The sequence below is a fragment of the Camelus ferus genome, chromosome 7, assembly GCF_009834535.1.
Source record: "Camelus ferus isolate YT-003-E chromosome 7, BCGSAC_Cfer_1.0, whole genome shotgun sequence".
Taxonomy (NCBI): domain Eukaryota; kingdom Metazoa; phylum Chordata; class Mammalia; order Artiodactyla; family Camelidae; genus Camelus; species Camelus ferus.
Genome location: NC_045702.1, coordinates 48,608,235 through 48,630,438, shown reverse-complemented (window position 1 = coordinate 48,630,438; position 22,204 = coordinate 48,608,235). Strand labels below are relative to the sequence as shown.

At 35.1% G+C, this 22,204-nt stretch overlaps 1 protein-coding gene across 5 annotated transcripts in view; it reads right to left on the bottom strand.

Annotated features, from left to right (window-relative positions):
- The window catches only part of MACC1 (MET transcriptional regulator MACC1), a 156,705-nt gene that overhangs the window by 117,660 nt on the left and 16,841 nt on the right, over positions 1-22,204 (bottom strand). For 4 of the 5 annotated variants that reach the window (XR_004321481.1, XR_004321482.1, XM_032483879.1 and 1 more), the window contains exons 2-3: positions 4,109-4,231; positions 739-2,786 (exon numbers count right to left, since the gene is read on the bottom strand). Coding sequence is in view for 3 of the 5 variants with exons in the window: in XM_032483879.1 (XP_032339770.1) it covers positions 739-2,786; positions 4,109-4,148 (2,088 nt within the window). In the remaining 2 variants the exon portion in view is untranslated. The remainder of the gene's footprint in view (positions 1-738; positions 2,787-4,108; positions 4,232-22,204) is intronic. The other variant, XM_032483880.1, reaches the window with a different exon arrangement.

Sequence of the window (22,204 nt, the reverse complement as noted above, 5' to 3'; positions counted from 1 at the left end):
CACACAGAGAACCCTAGAGGAGTCGTAGCTATCATTATTATTATTTATACAGTCACATTTTAGCCATTTATATATATATATATTCTTGGTTTTTTTCTTTTAACTTTTATAAAATACTGAATTTCCACACTTAAGGAAAACATCTTTTTTATAACTCTCTACTGAGCCTTACACTAGAGTGAATGCTATGTTGGAAAAAAAGAGATCCTGAGAGTCCCATTAAAACATGAAGAAAAAGAGAATTAGCAACATCATTTTTGATTTGGATACATTACATCCAAATATTAAATTGCTAAAGTTAAGAACACTGATGATATATGTTCTAAAAACACTAGAAAGTGAACCCATAGCAATGGCTAAATTAACTAGTTTTTTTTTAGTTTCCTCTTATTTGCTTTCATATTATTGGAGCTTCCCTGATATTTTAAGAGCTATTTAAATATTTGAGAGAGGAAAAGAAGAGATTTCTTAATTGTTATATTCTAGCACAAACAAAATATTTAATCTTCCGCTAAAGGATAATCCTTAGGGGTCTAGTTTTTGGGAAAGTCTGAGTGTCAAATCTAAGAGATCAGCTTTATGATCTTCTGCAAAAAACTCTATATTGGCTATACAGTGACTTCAACTTATTTAAGACTGCTGAGAATTTTTAACTACTCTCATATGTTTACTTATAAATATTGCAAGTTAATAAAGCTCTCTATGGTAAATAAATTACTGTGATTAAGCAATACTTACCACAATAAGTTCATAAAGAAACTTCCTGGTATTTCTATCTGCATGACAATCTTCCTTTAACTTCTTTACAACATAAGAAACTTTTTCTGATTCTTTGTCTGCTTGTATTTGATCAAACTCTTCCAGCATCAGATGTGAATAACCCAGGACATTAGCTAAAACTTTCCAATCATAAACTTCTTCTGACACCAAGGTCAATACAACTGAATAGATATAAGTCAGCGTTTTAAAGGGCAGGGCAATTTGTTCAAGAAGATTCCTGGTTGTGAAGACACTATCTGACAGAGACATTACTTGTTCCTTTGCAATCATCTTGATATTTCTGCAATGTATAAGTCCAATCTTACCTCTCAGCACTCCTATATACCATTCTTTCACCTTGGACTGCCCAATGGCTTTTACCTTACCTTCTTCAAGAAGAGCTACTGTGTCACCTTTGAAATATTCGAGTAAGTAGTCAATTTTGGTTTTCCTTAGCACTGTCTTTAGGGTTACCCCATAGTTGGTAAAGTTCAATTGTGTGTCTTGAAACTTGGGATATTTAACATGCACACTTGGTAATAAAGGAGCAGACTTGATTTCTTTCTCCTTCTGCAAATCACTTGGCAGATTTGAGAGCCTTTTTAGGTTTGGGGCTGGATCAGGTGTAGTGATAAAGAACTGTGTAAGTAATCCACCATTGGGAGGCTCCACCTGAACACAGAAAACAAACAAGTGCATTTCTCTGGAGTCAACTAAAGAAAATAAAAATTGTTGATGAACTATTTGACCTGATTGCAACTGCTTTTGTTTAATTTCTTTCCTTTTTCCTTCCACCTTTACTTCAAAATCAGGATCACAAGAAAAGACAGAAATACTTAAATCTTGTGGCTTTTCAAGTAAGAAAGAATGCTTTCCCCACAGCTGAAACACAACTGGAGACATATTTTTTCCACCCTTCTTAATATCAGAGATTGTAAGCTTTCCAGGCATATAACTGTGTCCACAAACTGTGAAAATAGCCGTGAAACTGGGATGGATATATCTGGGCCCATAAATTCCAATTGAGGTGGTTTTGTGGATATAATCCCAAATGGTGGCAGCTGGTGACTGAGTACCTTTAGCTAGTGCAGCAACAACGAGATACATCCTCTGACTCAAGTCTACTAGTTTGACTTGGATGGTGTCTTTATAAATGTAGCAGTTGTTCAATACTTTGAAAGGGCCTTCTTTACTCAGGCTATGTAAACACACTATTTCTGTCATGACTTGGCTGAAAGGATCCTTTTTCACTTCAGCCCCAATTTTCATTTCTAGCGAAATGGCTTCCATTGTGTTAAGGTTACCTAACATGATTTCCAACAGCGGGCTTATAGTGCATGAAAGATTATGATTAAGCATTTGTGGAGGATCTAGAAAAGCCCTTAGAGACAGCTCTTGGAATTCTCCCACAGCTACATGGCCTTGGGGCACATGAACAGTGATATCTGATTCTGGTAATTGAACTGACCCTCCTTGGTGGTTTAATTTGCAAACTATTGTGGTCTCTGCAACTTGTGTTTGGGCCCATCCAGGACTCTGATTGATTGTATTCAAATCCAGGCAGGAGCGGGCCAGCTGGCGTTGACTTAACCAAGCCATTTTATAAGCCTCTCGATCATTTTGAAGCCATTCTAAGTCTTGTTCTAGGATCGGGTCAGAGTTATGTATATTCTGATGAGCATGTGTTGTGTCATCTAAAATGTCCAAAAGTTCGGAGACACTTTTAGATCTTCCAGACTTCCTTGAGGAAGACTGCCTAAGCAATTGATGCACATCAAGTTCATCGCCGGAGGAAACAAAAGAATTTCTAGTTTCTATTTCTCTAAGAAAAAGAAAAGGATCTTCCTTCAAGATGGAAATATTTTCTCTCTTGTGGTGATTTCTTAGCCGAGTTATATCATCCAAAAATGGGTTAGAAGCAGACAGTTCATTCCAGAATGGATTCATAGCATTGGAAGCAATATTCCCATGAAATGTGACATCATCTGGCCAATTGAGAGGCAAACTTGGGTCTGGAAGTTCTTGTTCTTTAGACAAAAACAAAGCAAAACAAAGATGAAGTGACATTCTGAGATACAACCAAGATTACTTTATTACTTTATCTTAAGACATGATTTATAAACAAGTGTTTATCAATTTAGATAATAATCATTTAATACATCTTCTTGAAAATGGCCCAGACTACATATACTTTGCCTTAATTGTTTTATATTTCATTTTCATGAAAGAATACCTCTGAGCAAACAGAATAATTCAGTCAGTTATTCAGATTTTTCTAAACATTAAGTGGTTGGTCTCATTACATCTAGATTGTTCATTTAATGTTTTTCTTTCTGATAATAATCAACATGTGAAAAATATCAAAAACATCTGTGAACAGCTAAAATAATTTTTAAAACATAGCATGCCAAATTAGACAATCATGCATTTCTTAGATCATTTTTTGATGATGTTGTACTGATAAATTTTAATAAATTGAATTTTTTCATGAAAAATGAACGTTTCATGAAAATAAACATAGAAAAAATAGAGCAATTAGGTTCACTACTTGAAGGAATTCACTGAACCTTTTTTGAGTTTAAAATGGTAAAGAACAGTCTTATTGCCACTATGAAATGGAAACACTTTATTACTTTGGAAAGTGAGCATTTTAAGAATTAGCAACACTTTAAAATACTTCTATATCAGCTATAATGAATTTCCATATGTTGCAAAAATATTGAAGTATTTTTATGTTTAGAGCAACTTATATGTGGTCATTTTGCAATATATGTTGTGACAATGATTCTGTGGACTTTGTGAAGCTAGTGCTGCTTAAGAGAAAATGAGTAAAATAGAAAAATAAATTCAAGTAAGCTTTCAGACTTTTTTGTTTGGTATATATAGAACTATATCTTGATTGAAATGAGTCTCAAGTGTCATATATTTAAAATTAGAAGACACATTTTGAAAAAGAAAAGTTGCATTTGTTTTATTTTTACACTTTTCTTCTAATCTAGTTCCATCTAACTCTCTTAGAACTTACTTTTCCTCTGAGAATCAACTCAATTCTTTCATACTCCGTTAGGATTTATTAGCCCATTCTAAACTACAGAGGTCTCTTTAACCCCCAAATTAATTGTATTAATATACCACTCATTTAATAATGAGGTTTTACCTCCTCATAATACTTATAATCAGTTGGTTGAGTATTTTATTTTCTCCAACTTTTTAATGATGATTTAAGTATTTCTATGATACAGTTGGGATTTTACAATTCTTTTAATCTTCTGCAGCACTTTTCAGAAGTAGTCCTCCAACAGTTACTGGTGATAGATGGAAAAATTACAATAGTTATAAATTCCTGTACCTGTAATAGTGCAATTTTTTGAGGATTTTTGGACTTCCATGTCAAACAAATTTCCTTCAGATCTACTTCATGAAATTCTTGGTGCCCCAAAATGGGCTTTTTCACTGGTGAACATTATTCCACCTACAAAGTAAAAATATGTGCATGTGTATATACACATATACATATATATACACAGGTTGGCATAGAAACAAATTCAAAGTAACCCAGACGTTTAAATAGAAAACTGTATGTAAAAATACTCTGCATAGGTCCTCTACTTCTGGTAGGATGCTGGACAAGGACAAGATATCTTGAAAGACGTAGTAGAATTCCACTGGAAAATGCTCAGAACCTGGATTAGTACCAACAAGCAAACCTAGAAATGCAGTAGTGATCCAGTAAAAAAGTAATAATGAAAATCCCAAGGATAACAAAAAAGAATAGTTGGTTGAAACTTCAATAAATAGACATTCCCTGTTTGGTTATTGAAAGACTAAAAACCACAAAACTAGAAATTCTTCCCAAATCTTTCTTTACATTCAATACAGTTCAAGAAAAATCACCTTTATTTATATGTGTATGTTTGTAACTTCTTAGGCTATTTTAAAATTTGTGTGGAAACGCAAAGGGCTGCTATTCAAGACAAGCCAGAAGGAAAACATGATAGAAGTGGCGTGTGCTACCAGATAACAGTATTTATTATAGATAGGTGCTAAGTAAGACAATGTGGATTTGGCACAGAAATATACTAAGGGCACATAATACCCCCAGAAATAGACCCACTCTCTTATGAAAACTTGATATATGACAGAAGTAGCCTTGCACAGCAGTGTGGAAATAGATTATTCAAGAAACAGTGACGGTACAATAGGTTGTCCCTTCTGAAAAAAAGTTACATTGATCATACACAAAAATCTATTCTAAGAGATTTAAAAACTGGAAAGCAAACTTTAAAACTTAAAAATAGAGTCTAAGGAATTATCTTTATGCTTTCTGGAAATAGAAAATTTCTTAAGCAAAGTACAAAAACACAAAATGCAAACTATAAAAAAAAAGAATAAGAAATCTTACATATCAAAGGACATTGTTCACAAAAGTAAATGCACAAGCCAAAAACTGGGAGAATATATTTTCATTACACATGACTAAATAAGAAAATATATCAAAGACTCTCACAAATCAATAGGAAAAATAAAAACATTATAGAAAATTTTGAAAAAAATCTGAATAAGCATTTCTCACAAAAAGTAAACACAAATAAGCCCTAAATATATTAAAATATGCTCAATTTATCATAATCAGCAGAATGCTAAGTGAGACCACATGAGATACAATTACCACTCATCAAATTTCCAAAAGTTTTAAAATCTGGCAACAGTAACTACTGGCAAAGCTGAGGAGCAAAGGGAAATTTTACACACATCCAGTGGAAGTGTCAATAAGTACAACCACTTAGAAATCAATCTGGTATTTCCACGAAAGATGCTTACAGCCTAGCAGACAGCATTGCCAATCCCAAGTATTTGTTCTAGTAAAACCTTGCACATGTGCACTGGACAAGATATGCACGAATGTTCATTATACTATAGTAACAAAAAACTAAAATTAATCAAAACATCCTTTGCCCTATGAATGGATAAATAAATTGTGGTGTTGTAATACCATGGAGTACCATGCAAATATGAAAACATGAATTACAACTAAAAGCATCCATACGTACTAACTGTAGCATAGCATTGCTGAGCCTCAGCCTTCTTTGCATATATGTTTTCTTTAGATCCTATGACAACACTGAAAAATGGGTTATTTTAAATTAGATTTTTTAGAGTATAAAAATGAATCTCAACAGTGGGGACATAACTAACCTATGTCAAATAGCTGGTGAGTGACTGTCCCAGACATAATTACTCATGCATGTTACAGCTTCCTCATATTACCCATAATTCAGGCCGCCATATAATTCACCCCTTCACAGACTCAAGGTTCCCAACAGTAAATTCTGAGATTATACCACCTTCCAGTTCCAATTTTCGGTCATGCTAAACCTTACTTCTTGTTCTCCTTCACACGTTAACTGTACCTCTTTGACCTCTGACATGTCTTTTTGGCTATACACTTCTTTGAAGTTCTTGGCATTTTATTTCCAAAAAGTTTATTTTTTAAAAGAAATTAAAGGCCTTCTCTGGTATATAAATGGGAATTAATTAAAGAGGAGGGGGAGAAGAGGGGAGTAGCAGGGAGGAAGGAAAAGAAAAGAAAAAGAAAGGGAAAGAAAGAAAAGGAAGGAGGGGTCATGTTTTCCAAACATAATGAATAAACAAATGCAAAGATTATCTCATAAAAATTCAAATGGTAAGTGAAGTGAGCCAGAAAGAGAAAGAAAAATACCATATAATATCACTTATATGTGTCACCTTAAAAAAAAAGGACACAAATGAACTTATCTACAAAACAGAAACAGACTCACAAACATAGAGAACAAACTTAAGGTTACCAGTGGGTAAAGGGGGTGGGAAGGGATTAAATCGGGAGTTTGAAATTTGCACCTCTTGGTGAGTGATGGAAATGTTAGCTATCTTGATTGTGGTGGTGGTTTCATAGGTGTATACATCTATCAAAATTCATCGAATTGTACGTTTGAAATATGTGTAGTTTACTGTACAAAAATCATACTACAGTAAAGGTGTTAAAAAACAATGCAATAGCAATTTTTTTCTCAGATAGGTGAAACTATATGGAAAGATTGGGTGAAAAGCAGAAATATGTACTATTCAATTTGCACTGAATCTCAAATTTCTTGGCAAATTCTCAAAATTCTGTGGTTGATTTTACCAAACATAATGTCCAAAACTAAAGCTCTTAGCACACCATAGGTAGCCAAAACTTTAAAATAGGAAAACTAAGTTCACATCCTTCTGCAAAATTAAACAAATCAAATTAAAATGAGAAAAAATATTTAAATTAAAAGGTATTTTTCAAAAAGATAAAGTAAATTTTAAATAGAAAACCAATTTATACAGAAATCTACCTAAACTCTTTAATTTCTTGGTGAGAAGAGAGAAGAAAGGAACAATTTTTACCCAGAATTCTTCTGAGGTAAATAACCCTTGATTTAAAAAATAGTTATAACCCAGTGGAATACAATTAGAAGTTCTCAACCACATAAGAACCAAGAATGATGCCTCGTGCAGCTATGCTCCTACGGGATCATAACATCTCAGAACCAAAGGCAGGAGGTGGTTGTTCACTGCAATTCTTTGTGGAATATCACTCTTGTCCAGTTACCCAAGTAGATTTTCACTGTCATTTAAACTAGTGGTTCTGAAATTCCGCCACATCAGAATCACCTGGAGGTTTGAACAAACACCAAACAAAACAGTTTGCTGGAGCCACCCTAGTGTTTTTGATCCAGAAAGTCTGGGGTTGCACCTGAGGATTTACATTCCTAGGAAAGTGGCCAGGTGATGTGATGCTGTGGTTGTCGGGGCACATTTTGAGAATCACATTCTACAACCACCATGCTTATTTCTTTCCCAGATAGATTTCTCCCTATTCTCTGGCTGTTCCTACTATCCTCCAAGAACTCTTTCTTCTCCCAATCATTTTGTACACACACACACACACACACACCCCTACCTCTCAGAAGGCTTTGTCCTAAATCTGATTTTTTTTCTTTATAAATGCAGGGAGAGGTGGCATAAGAGAAAAGCCCTTGACTGGAAGGACCATGATGCTGGACAGTACATGTTTACACAGGTGCAAATAGCACAACCCACATTTATCATTTCCTTGAGATTTCTTCCAGTTAAACTTTATACTCTATTGCAATTGCTGTCCAAAATGGGAATTTTTTAAACTTTGTCTAAAGAAGCATGAGTCAGTCTTTGTTGGAATGAGTAAGTGGGAAAAGAGCAATCTACTACTCACTCAGCTGGGGACATGTACTTGCCAATATGCCTTTCACAACATAATTATTCTGATTCTGCATGATCCATTATTTTTTTCCTTAAAGAACTGATGAATAAAGTTTTGATATTCATTTATTTTACTGTTTAAACTAGGCCTTAAGTAACCAGGAATAGTTACCAACTGTACAACCTAGAAAAAGATTCCAGATTTTTTTTTTTTGGAGAAGAGTAACCAGGGAAGCAATACCATTTAAAAGAATTACCCCTTTAAAAATGTGTCCATTTGAAGTCATTACCTTTGTGGTAGTCATTATACACTGAAGATTGCTATTTTTAGCCCCCCAGTAGGTTCAGAACATTTTCCAACTAGTCCTTGAATACCTCAGATCTCCTTTATGTTTCTATGACCTGTACAGCATTTAACTCTTGACCTATGTGATACTAAAAATACTTCAATGTAGTCTATAACTCTTATAGGTGACAGCAGATGCTAAAATGTCAGAGGAGCTATTGGACTGGTGGACTTCATCCCGACAAAGACCAAACCTACCAAAATAAGTTTGTGCTCCCTTATAAACACAATTGGTGTAAAAGGCCTGAGTAGAACACAGAAGAATTGTAATCAGCTGATGATGCTCACCTGGTGTGATTTTACTGGACATTTTCATGGTGTGTGTGTGGCCTCATTGGATATTACCCCAGGACACCTTCTGATAGGATATTGGGCACTCTCTGATTGGTAGTGCATATACACTTACCACTAGCTATTAAATAGTTTGAGCATTACCTTTGGTCATTATAACCAAAGATTTAAAAGACCTGACAGGGAAAAAATATCATCAGTCACTTTTCCTAAGAAAAATGATTTTACAAGATTCTCCAGGGAGGGCAGTGGGGATTCTGGTGCATTAAGCAGAATTAGTAATGCACAATAATTTCTGTGCATTACCAGTTGTACTAACTCAAAACATCCTATCAATTCATCATCTTGTTAATATCACCATGTCAAGACGTCCATCAGGTACTTTTTATTTTATCACGCTTCCATCACTGGTTGAGCTGAAGTTTCGGAAAATTACAATAATTGTGCAAGATAACATCATATTAGTGAGCACAAATCAGAAATGGAGAAATAGTAGATTGGAAATGGTTTTATGTTCAGCTGAATGATGTAGCTAAGAACTCTTCAAAGAAACCTTAGTCTCGAAGGGAAAGTGTAACAAGGACTCTAAACAAATACACAAAAGGAATATTTCAGGCTTGAACAATAATAAAAAGTATCCATGATGAGAGCTATTATTTAAGAGTTTGCTACATTCCTGGCACCTTGCATGAATTTTCTCATTTATGACTTGCAACAATTCTAGAAAGTTGGTTCTAAAGGTAAGGAAATCAGGCTTAGGAGTTTATTTGACCAAGATTATAAAGGTACTAAGCAGTAGAGCCATTGTTTGAACTAAGGGATATAAGACTCTAGAGAACAAGCTTTTGAACCCTACACTATGCTTCCTACCCATGGGTCTGAACTTCCCTTCTTTTAAGGGAAGTGAGATTTGAGACTATGCTCAGGCTTGTTGCTGAAGAGTACCATCAAGCCCCAATTTTGACCCCAGGAGATCTTCACCAAGTTCACAGCAAGGCCCACAACATGAGTGTGTGAGCCATGCAATCACACAGGGCCCCATTCTCAGAATGCTATCTTGAAATAATTACTCTGTTTGAACAAGAGGTCTCATGTCTTCACTTTGCACTGGGCAATGCAAATTATGTAGCATTTTTTTGCTCCTGGAGTCGGCAATCCTTAGCCTTCAGGGAGGGTGACTACAAGTTTCTCTCAACCGACTTTCAGTTTCCACACTTCGACTCCTGTGGACTTGTATGTTCTAGCTCTTGATGGGGATCCAGAGCAGCACTTTCTCGTGAAGGCCCAAACAAACTGCTAAGCTAAAGACTGGACTTGCTCCTTCCTGTGAAAATTGAAAGGAGTAGCTAAAACATAGACCTGAACAGAAGATCACTCTACTTCTGCATATTGCAGCTATGACATGGGCTGAAATTTTCCTAAGATCACAGTTGTGTTAATGCTTCCACACAGAAGCATATCGTACTAACCTTCTAAGCCATAGAGCAAGGTTACTACTTTCATTGTGGAAAATATTTAATGAATTTGCTATCAAATACATGCTGTTGCTGTGTAATAGTGCTAGTGATATGTCTCTCAAGTTTAACTTTCAGTAATATATGTTCCTAACAAACCCTGGAAGAGAAATTAGCTACAAAACCTTTTTTTATGCATGTTCACACACACATAAACACACACTCTCCTTTTCTCTTCCTTGGTTTAAAAATAATTTGAGCATGCTTACAAATACTCAGATAACACAATGCACTTGAACAACAAGTGTACATTACTCTTCAGTAAAAAAAAAATGTTAAAAAACAAAACAAGTAAGTGAATAAATTAGGGTGACACTTTCAGAGAGTTGGTAAGTAACCAAACAAGCTCAACTGCTGCAGGAGTTGTTGGATATGACAATGGGGGTATAGCAGTGACATTAAGCCATTTTCTTTGCATCATTCAATGCAAGAGAAGTTTCTTGGTTTGTATTTTTCAAAAAGTACAGAGGTCAAGTACTGATTCAGAAGGGGTGGAACTATAGTTGGATCCACAGAGTGACTAATGAAGTTGAACCTGTAGGACTTGACTTGCACGGACCTTTCCAGGCCCTGAGCCTAATTCTATGTTTGTTTTCTTACACGCTTCGTACCCGACAAAACCCCACCACTTTATAATACTTCACATCATGAGATCTCACTGTTTTTCCCCTATCAACAGTGTTTGTTTGCTTTTTCTTATATGTAAATTCATTTTGGCAAAGTACAAAGAATTCAGGCTTTGGAGTTAGAATTCTCTTGCTTCAAACCCCTGGGAATAAACTTGGGGAAGTTACTAAACATTCTGTGACTCTGTTTATCATCTGTGAAAAATAAAGACGAATAATAAGTATTATTATCATTGCTGTTGTTGTTAATGAACTAACAATTCTTCACAGTGCTGCATTAATATTCAAAGAAAATACTGTATAAAAAGTGGCAAGACTAGGTGGTTCCCTTCCTCCTCCTCTGTTCTCTCCTTCATATTACTACTGTGCATATGGAAATAATTTCTCCAACTGAGCCCATTCCAGAGCTTCTCCCCTCACTCCAATGGCTTGAGACTCTGACCTCACTCCCTAAGGGAAAAAAGGACTGCTGACCAGTTGTGTCTTAGGACCCTATCTCCTATTTTTCATTCTTCATAGAACATTTTAACAGGTATTTGCATCACTCCTGCCAAAAAGACTGCTGGGCTCATGACAACAGAGGCACTGGGGAGCAGTAGGAAAAATGCAGGCCTTGAAATTAGACACATGTGTGTTCAAAGCAAAGCTTATAAATAAACTGGTCTGAGCTTCACTTTCTTAACAATAGAGTATAAAAATATCTAATTTAAACAGTGTTTAATGGTATGGGAATTACATCTCAATAAAGACATTTTTTAATAAAAGTTGTTATAAAGGTTAAACTAAAAACCATAAATCATAATTACCCAATTAACACGAATCACTGCTTAAAATGATTGTTCTTGTCTTATTGTTCACATCTGTGCCAATTTTCTTGGTTTCAGCATGAGTAACAAGTGGCTACTGACAAAGGTACTTATGGAATATTGGAAAAGAGGAAGCACTGTGGAAGTTTAACTGCTGTTTTAGAGTGATTGATTATTCAATTTGATAATGCTCTTTTAACCTCTCTAAAGAGGATAATTGAAAAGTTACTGTATTTTTTTCTTCCTAGATTTTATCAGTCCTTTTGCAAAAAAATCTAATGTTTTTTCAGCCAACGCTTACCTTACTGTTACTAGATCAAGTTAATTATAAGAGTCCCCATATTCTTTGCCAGGAGAAAAACACCCTCTGACAGACATTTTGTGCACACCAGTCCTCCTGGGTTTGAACTTAGAATGCCAGTGTGAATCATTTACATAATGGACAAGTCTACCTTCTTAACTTCCCTCTATACCCACTTTGGTAAGAGTTTTAATCATAAATGGATGTTGAATTTTATCAAATGCTTTTTCTGCATCTATTGAGAAAATCATATGGTTTTTGTCTTTTCTTTTGTTGATGTGGTGTATCACATTAATCGATTTGCATATGTTGAACCATCCCTGTGACCCTGAGATGAATCTGACTTGATCTTAGTGTATGATCTTTTTTATGTGTTGTTGGATTTGGTTTGCTATTTTGTTGAGAATTTTTACATTTATATTCATCAAAATTATTGACCTATAATTTTCTTTTTCGGTAGTGTCTTTGGTTTTTGAATCAGAGTGATGGAGGCTTCATGGAATGAGTTTGGGAGTATTCCCTCCTCTTCAATCTTTTGGGAAAGTTACTTATTTGTTTTTATTTCTCTCTTCTTTCTACCGTATTGATAAGATTTTCAATATTCCCTTTTGTTCCCTATTCCAGGTTCCTAAACATACATCACATTTCTTTTCAACCTCCTGGTGAGACCGTGGAGGGTAAAAAGTATCAGTCCTCCCTAAGAAGCAGAAAAACTGAATCTGAATCACCAAAACATGGTTATTTGTGCAGAGGTCTATAATTTGCTATCATAAGGACTAATATAAGACTGACAAATTGCTCTTTAAAATTCTATCAATATCTCAGCCACTTATCTGTTGTAAGCTTTTATATAAGACTATATTAAAACATTTATTATTCCAAAATATACCTTCTGGTATTCTAATAACCAAAATGAGCACTGCAATGAAATACAACCAAAGAGACATAAAGTAATTGAAAATGACATGTAATCATGGAAGGGAGACCAGAAAACAAGGAAGGTTCTTAGGATTAGGTTCAATGTCCAACCAAGCTTAGGATGAGATAGCATTTATAAAACATATGGAAGAGAACAGAAACTTTCCTTTAAACAGATTTTAATCTATGAAGAAAAACTGAAAAGAAAATCAAGTCTTCTTAGTCAAAGGGAAGATGAAAACAGAAAACAAAGTGAAAAAATTTGCTTTTAATATTTTAAAATCACTGTGAATAAAATTAGATAACAGAAAATAAAGAGACTGAAAACAAGAGAAATTTGGCAGACGCAAGAAAGAGATCATCTAATGTAGGTTAACTTAAATTTGCAGAAATTAATAATAGCTAACAATTACTAGGCATACTCTGTGCCAGGCAATGTTCTAAGTACTTTACATCTGTCATCTCCTCGAACTTGCATAGCAGTGCTGTAGGGTATGTGATATTATTGTCTCCATTTTGCAGTTGTGGAAACTGAGATATCTAGAGATTAATTTACTTACCTAATACACAGCTAGGAAGTAAAAAAGTCAGGAGCCAAAGCCCAAGAATCTTGCTCCAGAGTTCATACTCTCAACGACTACATGCAGAGGACACTGTGAGCAATGTCCCTGAAGACCCTAATGTAGAAAGCCTTTGAGTAGCTCTCCTGAGGGACCAGCTATAAGAATTGCCACCACGTGGACAGAACTCTTGTCATATCCCTAATGGTGTTCTAGTTCAGTGAAGCTCTGCTCATTGATCACTTGCATTGTTGTCCTTCCTAACTTCCTCATGTTGCTTCTTCACAACCCTTTGCAATCTAAGAGCATGTCTGACTCAGGCGGAACTTGTGAACAAGGGGAACTTTTTGAGTTTTCCAGTATAAGTAAGATGAGGCATTTACTAACAACATTCTAAATGATTCCAGAAAACTTCAACAGAAAAAAAAAAATTGATCCACAAATATAAAATATTTATTTGCTCTACTAAATAATTAAAAATCAAAATAAATTATTATCTTAATCAACAAAACAATGAGCCATGTGAGTTTATGGCTGTGATCAGGATGGAGAACCAAAAAAATGTAGCATCCTATTAAAAAGTGGATAAAATAATAAAATAAATGAACAGGAGCCCAAAATAATGAAAATGTACAATCAATCAGTTATATTTAAATCCACCAGGAAAGTTATTAAGATACTATGTGGAAGCTTTGAGAGTATTCACTTGAAGAAAACAAAGATGTCCAAGGACTGGTTTGAAGCATTTGGATGGTTCTGTTTGCAAAAAAGTAAAAATGAACTTATAAAAATTCCTTAGGGAATCTAAATTATAATTTTTTAAATTATTCATAAAGACATTCATCACCACACAATTTTAATGCCAAAGTTAATTAGTATAAATATCCTGTAATGTAGACAAAATTGAATAGATTATGAAACATCACCTCATTAGAATATTAAGCAGTCATTAAAGATAATCTTGATGAAAGTATGTTTATAAGACTATGGGGAAAAGGAAAAATTTAAACGTAGTAGAAACCCATGAAAAATCATTAAGAGAAAAAAGACTGTGATATTCAAAGACTGACACATTCATATATGTGTTTGGTGGTAACACTCTTGATACTGATTTTCCTTTTTCTTTTCTATATTTTTCATTATATTATTGATTATAAAAATATTACTTTACATAGAGAAGGCAATAGTAATTAAATCATAGCTAATTTCTAAAGAGGGATATGTTTAAAATAAAAACAGGATGAAGAGGAAACCAGAATGGGAACAAAGAAAAATTCTTAAAATTGATACGAACATTAATATGAATTAATATTTCATGGAAATCCTTTGAATCCAACAATCCTTTCACCCTACAGGACCAGCTGCAAACTAATCCTACTACTTTTTTACTACCCCTCAACTTCCTCCCCTGCAAATCTCTCTTGCTCTATTCATAGCTTAAATGACAATAATGGTCATTACAATCATATTCCTGCATGCCCCCTTAACTCTCCAAATATTCTGCAAGTTTCTTCTACTAACCAGTGGAACCATAACTTGGTGAAATCCAACACTCCGCCTACTTACAATAATCCAGAAAGCTTCTTGTAGCTTAAGAAAAACACACATATATAACCACAAGTGGTTAGCTCTTAATTTTGCCAGGCAATCTTACTTAATGTGCCTGGCATATGCATATATATATAATCCCCCGTTCTCCTTTCTTGTTGAATCTCCAACATCCTTCTCGACTTTCAGTTTTAGCTGATGATCTTGCTTCTTGTTTTATTGAGGATTAAAAAAAGAATCAATCAGAGAGAATCTCCACCTGTTCCTACCAATGCATTTTTTGAACTACCTGTATTTGGACCCATATACTTGGGTTTCTTTCCTATTACTGTGGATGAATTGGTGGTGCTGGCAGCCAAGTCCCTCTCCTCTGCAGGTATGTGAGTCCCATTCCTACTTACCTACTCAAAGAAATGCATCAAAAACTCTCCATCTTTCTTACATCACAAGTGTGTTCTACTCTATTGCATCTTTCCCATAAGAATAAAAACATGCTGATACTTTTGACATCTTAAAAAAAAAGCCAACCAACCCTATCTTGACCTTATTTCACCCCTTAGATCTCACCCTAATATCCCCCTTCCCTTTACAGCAAAAAATACATTCTCTCCTTACCCATAATTATGTTTTCCTCTCTCTCATCCCCTCCAATGACTTTTACCCATTCCCTGCTCCATCAGAAATGCTCTTATCAAAGCCACCTATGATCTCCCATTGCCAAATTCAATGATAAATTTTCATTTCTTGTCTTACCTGACGCATCGATATCATGTGATGCAGCTCAGCATTCTCTCCTTGAAGTAGATTATATCACTCAGAGCATATCATTCATGTGCTCAAATCCTTGCAATGTCTTCCTTTCTCAACCAAGTAAAAGTCAAAGTCATACAATCTATATGGCTCTAGTCCAAAACATCTGACCCCATTACCTGTCTAAGATCATCTTCTATACTTTCTTCTTCTTCACATGACTAGAGCTACACTAGCCTTACTTGCTGTTCTTCAAACACAGCTTCACGGCCTTTATGCTTGCTGTTTTCTCTACCTGAAAACACTCTCTCCCCAGATATCTATGGTGACTTCCTCAGCATCTTTAGATATTTACTAAAATAACACCTTATAAATGAGAGCTTTCCTGGCCTCTCTATTTAATAATTCTACACACACTCCTTGTTGCATTTCTTTGCCATATTTTTTTTCATACCACTTGTAATTTCTAATATGATATATATATATCATATTAGAAATTATATATATATAAATTTATATATATAAAATATATTTCATATATATATATATAAAATTAATTTTTTTATGTCCTATCTCTCCCACACTAGAATGCAAGCACCATATGGTGAAGATTTATTCCTTTGCCTATTTTGTTCATTGTTGTATCCTTAGATCCTAGAACAGTTTCTAGTATCTAGTACATACTCAACAAAATATGCAGTGAAATGAAATAAATGAATGCATTTTCCCTTGAAAATTGAGAAAGAAATGAGCTGGATTAACAGAACAAAAGTCATATGCAACAAATCAATGGAAGTCTGTGAAGGTTTTCCAGATGGTTTGCAAATCTGGCACATAGGCAGCTTACATGGATGGCTTTCTTGAAAGAAATGCTCACCACAGTGTGAAAGCTCTGGGAAGACAACCAAGAAATTTCATATTTAAGTTCCACCATCAAGTAGTTGCAGACCAAAGTGAGAGAGGCTGCCTGCAAATAGGAGGTGCAGGAAAGAGACAGAAACATAGAGTCTCTCACACACACACACACACACACACACACACACACACACACACACACACACACACAAACACAGACAGAAAGAAAGAGAGAGAGAGTTCCAGGAAAGTTTTCTACCTTCTAACCTATATTATTATCCACGCTATATATGAGGATTAAAGCACCTCATTATAAATGAGAAGACTGGACAATCACAAACATTTTCAGTCTCCTAAATCATCTTCAGATTTGTGTATTTGACAGCTAGTAAATGTCTGGATTCTTTCTAGTCTTTACATCCATCTGTGAAGATTTGAATAGCTATTCTTAACCTAGCCTGATTATCAATTTTAAGCATTTGTTCTCCAAGCTCACAAATACAGTTACACAAAATTATATTCTAAATAAGCCGCAACTGGCTATAACAAACTCTTAGCTTGACTGAGGCTAGTCTTTTGTATTCCAAAGTAACTTAATCATAAAAGAAGGACATCTATGATATGGAATAACTATATAAATATGTGGTACTCTAAAGACAGATAATTATCTAATTTGACATGTGATAGCCACAGGGTCAGGCTTAAGATGGTAAAAAATAAATCAGACTCTTATATATGTTTGTTCAAATATATGTATACTATATCATTTTTGTCTCCTGAATATCAAAGATATTTACAGTCATGCCACATTAAATGGTTAATTGTGAACAGTTTTGCCCTTAGCTTTCTTTGTTCAAAACATTTTAATTCTATTACTTTAATTATTATTTAATGTTTGTATAATATTTAAGGGCACAAATTAATTAATAAATTGTTACTGGATCTTGACATTAAATAAAAACTTTTTTTCTCAATACAAATTTTTCACAACTGACAAATAAATATGAGTTAAGGCATAACAAATAAACATTCCTCACTGTTGATTCTTTTTTTCAGAAAGGAATTGGCAGTGTCTTTTTCCATTCCCACAGCCTGCACAGATAATTCTAAACATGAAAATTCTGGAGCAGTTCATGGCTTCAAAACAACAATAAAGCCAAAATCGGTTAGTTTTTGTCAAACCGATAAAAAAGGAAAGATTTCCATTGCAAGTTTTTTTCTAATAATAACCTACGTTTTCATTTTTGAGAGCCTGCTTGTGAACTGTTAATGACAGAATGATCAGTGATTGTACTCCTGTGACTTCTGCTGTTACAAAATTCAATTTGATACTGACAAGAAAAATGAGTATTACTCCCAATATTTGCTTTCTGTTTTGTGAAAAAGAAAAACAGTATTTCCTTGCAAAACACAAGTGGTACTGTGACACAAAGCCCATAAACAAGGGAAGGTATTAAAAACTTGGAAAACAAAGCAGCAATATTTTATGAATGACTTACTCACCTCTCTGTCACACCAGCTGCCCTAATCTGAACATTCACCCTTAGTAGACTTTTTATCCATATCTGCAAATTACTAGCAGTAACACAGCTCCTACTGTATCACTCAGGGTCCAGTAAGGAAAATAGAAACCATATGAGGTCTTTCAAGCAGAAGGAAGTGGAAGTCTGAAAGAGGAAAAAACAGACTGTGAACTAACCTAGATATTGAAACCTGCAAGAAGCAGCTACTATCCCCAGGGCCAAGGAAACAAAAAAGATAAGATAGTAGATCCCAGGAGCCCACTTGCTAATGCATTTGTGTGATGCCTCTAGAGATCCTGGAAACACCAAGCAGGGGCCCCATGTCAGCACTTGGACCACAGTGAAGACGCTGGAAAGAGGTGGGCTGCTGGAAACATAACTGGACCCTGTGTAAGTGGTGCTGGAACTGCTGAGGAGGTACCACTCACTAGAACTGAGGTTACCAAGGGTCCCTGTTGCAGGTCTTGGTCCTGGTATAGCCAAGGGTGTGCCACAAAGTGGGTGCTGGAACCAAGGAAGTAATCTGTACTATGCTACTGGAACACTGGCCAGAGGATGCTTGGAGATAGTTTTTTGCTACTGCAAATATAGGCCCAGAAGCTGAAAACAGGAATTGAGTCACTTTCCCCCTCTTTCATTTCTCAGTCTCTTGCTAGGACCTCCCATTGGCAAGACATAACTGTAATCTTACTGGCAATAAAAACCTGGAAAGGCAATCTGTGGGGTATCAGAAACATACAATATATAGAAGAGTAGAGAAGGGGAGAAATGAAGGCTAAGAGCAAACAGGCAAATGGCTCAAGTATCCTATCTTCTATGCCATTTTTTCTGTAGTATTTCTTTAACATGACTCTACCTAAATTTGCTAATGACAATTTGGCATCTCATTTCAATAAACTTAATAAATAAATAAATAAATAAGAAATAGACAAGGGTATTATATATATATATATATGATGTAATATATAACTGTGATTTTAAACTAGTGATTTTATTTAAGCCTGCTATTGAAGTAATTCTGATTTGTCAAGTTTATTAAAGGCACATTTACTAGATTTATGCAAGTTACAAAATATCTATCTTTACTTACTGTCATGAAGCCATGTTAATATTCTATTTAAACTTTCATTTAAATGTAAACTTTCTGTTGACATTCCACTTTATGATGTTATTGAGCAGGTAATTTATGCAAGAAGTACATAATCAAGGAAAACTTATTACCTTGTGGTATATTAAAGATGACCTCTAATTCAATTCTTTGCTATCCACTCATTGAGATTCCCCTTGGATCTAGACTGGCTTTAGTGATTTGCTTGACTAATAGAATGTAGGAGGAGCAACGTTCTGAGGTTTCTAAGTCTAGATCATAAAATATCTTGGAGCCTGTGTCCACTTCTCTTTGAAAACTTCCTCTGGGTGAAACCAGCTGCCATGTAAGAAGTCTGACTTCCCTGAAGCCACCATGCTGGAGAGACTACACATTGGTGCTCTGGTCAACAGTCCCAGCTGAGCCCCAACTTTTAGTCATACAAGCAAAACACCAGGAGAGAATGTGAAACCACCCTGAACCCTCCAGTCTGGCCCACCTGCAAGCTGAAAGCCAAGTCCATACTATGATGGGCAGAAAACTGCCCAGCCAATCCTACCTAAATCTCTCAGCTATCAAATTATGAAATACAATAAAACATGTGTTTTGAACCATTAAGTTTGGGGTAGTTTACTATGTAGCAAGAGATGATGAAGTATGGTCTTTCTAAAATATATACATTAAAGCAAAGCATCCATGTTAAGTGTAGCCAGGTTATGCTGGTTAAAGTAATTAAATCACAAAACACTGTATTTATGAAGCTTCAGGGATGAAGTATTTCATACTTGCTGATGAAATTAAAATTATTCCAGTATTTGAGGGAACTGCTTTCTCAATGTGAAGCTATAGCAAGTTGAGCTTCTGGCCCATCACTGTGATGAGTCCCTTAATGGCACTGGGAGGGACCCTAATGTTTTTATGTTTATAATCCTATATTCTTTTTCTCAAAGATTCCCCCTTCCTCAAGTTATATGAATTTCAGGCCCTACAAAATAGAACCTGGCTCTGGAGAATACACATTAACAATCATAAAACTCTTTTAATCCTTCTCAGTAATTTGTATTTTCCCTAAGAAAATAACTCAGAAGGAAGAGGGATAGCTATGTTTATGAAGCTCTCTATCAGAGCATCATATATAATAGAAAAATAAACTGAAAATAACCCAAATGTTTTATAATGGATGAATAATTGAATAAATTATAAGCTATCAACTTAGAGCATGATGTTCTTTTTTAATAAAATAGTTGCAAAGTCTCTAAAAACACAAGAAATTGTTTATAGTATGTCTAAGTGAAAAAGTTAATCTTAAATTTTGTTTGTATAAACTATGATTGTAAGTATAAAATGTATATAGTACAGATAAAAACTGGAAAGAAATTTGGAGAAGTGAAAAAATAGTTACGCTGAGATGATGGTCATAAGATGCAACTTTGTCTTCAATTTTTCTTTTATTGACATTTCTCTTCTAAGTTGCATCCCATTAGAGTCATTCGTAAGTGATGCAAGTACTCTCAGAAATCAGCTTCTGAGGTTTTAAAAGAGATACCTTGTAAAAGCTACAGCTAAACTAAGGGAATTACTGTAATGTCCAAAGCTAGGGAAAGCAGGCCAGGTTGTGGAGGACCACTTCTCACTTCTTTGCAAAATGTGACGTGGAAAAAGAAACATGTCATTAAGAAGGTAAACTCAGACGCTTGGGGAATTTTGACTTCTTTCTATTCCCTTTTCGCCCCATGAATGGCAAAGTAAAACTACGTGGAGCCAGAAATAAAAGAGCCAACACTGTTCTCCATCCTTGTGTCTGCTATCTTTACACAAATAGGGAGTCACCTGCACACACACACACACACACACACACACACACACACCTTTAAGTAGATATTAAAGAAAACATTAGCTATTGTAACATTTTTTGGATGTTGTGGAGTGGTAGAACAAAAATAGCAAGATCTAGAGGCTCATCTGGTTTGTGACCAGCTGGTTATATGACCTGCAGTGATTCCTTGCTTACAGGAATCCATCTGTAAAATGGGGGAACCTTCATGATGTAATCACCAAGATTCCATCTCCTATCACCATCCTCTGACTCAGTTCACAAAAATGAAATTGGGTCCTTTCTAAAGCCAGGGAACTTGTGAAGCCATGCTGCTCTGTAGGGTTTTATCTCTTCTTATATAATAATTTAAGATCATAGAATTTTAGATGATACAATTTTAGGTGATAGAAAAGAATTGAAAAGGAAGCCAAATTCTGACACACAGCTTAGGGGTGACACAGTCAAGGAACCCAGCTTTTATTCTCTTCTCCAAACTTAGAAAACTGTACAACCAAGCAATGGCCTCCTTCTATGTTCTTTCTTTTTAGTTTTTATTAGAGATAAATACAGGGAGAAATATATTAATCTGGCTCCATGGCAGGGGTTTAAAGAGCCTTTAAGAGGTTCACTCCTTTCACTGAGTCGTCAGGTGCTGGCTGAAAACCTGCTCAACCTATGGGCTCCTCTGGCTGAGGTCCAATGGGCAATGATGAAAGCAAGACCATGTCAGGAACTTTATTTCCACACAAAACTTTATTTTTTCTGTATTCACGGACAATAAGGAAAGTCTGTCTTTCAGTTATGTTCTCACAATGTGAATTTAAAATTGCCTACCTTGTAGTTTCCATTAAATTCATGCCAATCCTAGAAAAGAGGGTATGTGAACAATTCACAGGACTCAATTCTTCTGGGCTTATCCCTAAATCAATTCCAAGAAGGCAGGTTTAAAAGTAAAGCATATTCACTATAAAAATAAAGGTAAAGCATATTATTCCAGCCTGTTATTAAAATGGACTTTACAAAGTGATGGCTTGACACTGGTTCTTGGTCTTTATTCCTGGTAAAGATGAGATGTGACCACATACGAAACTTCTCTATATTTTTGTAAAACTGTAATCATGGAACTTGCCCATTACATCATCATTTAGAGCCATGTATGGCAAATTATTCTCAGAGTTTGGGATAGGAAAAGTTTCTTCCTCCTAATATTAATGTTTTCTCTTATTAAAAGACTAGTATCCCCTCATGCTTTGGGTTTT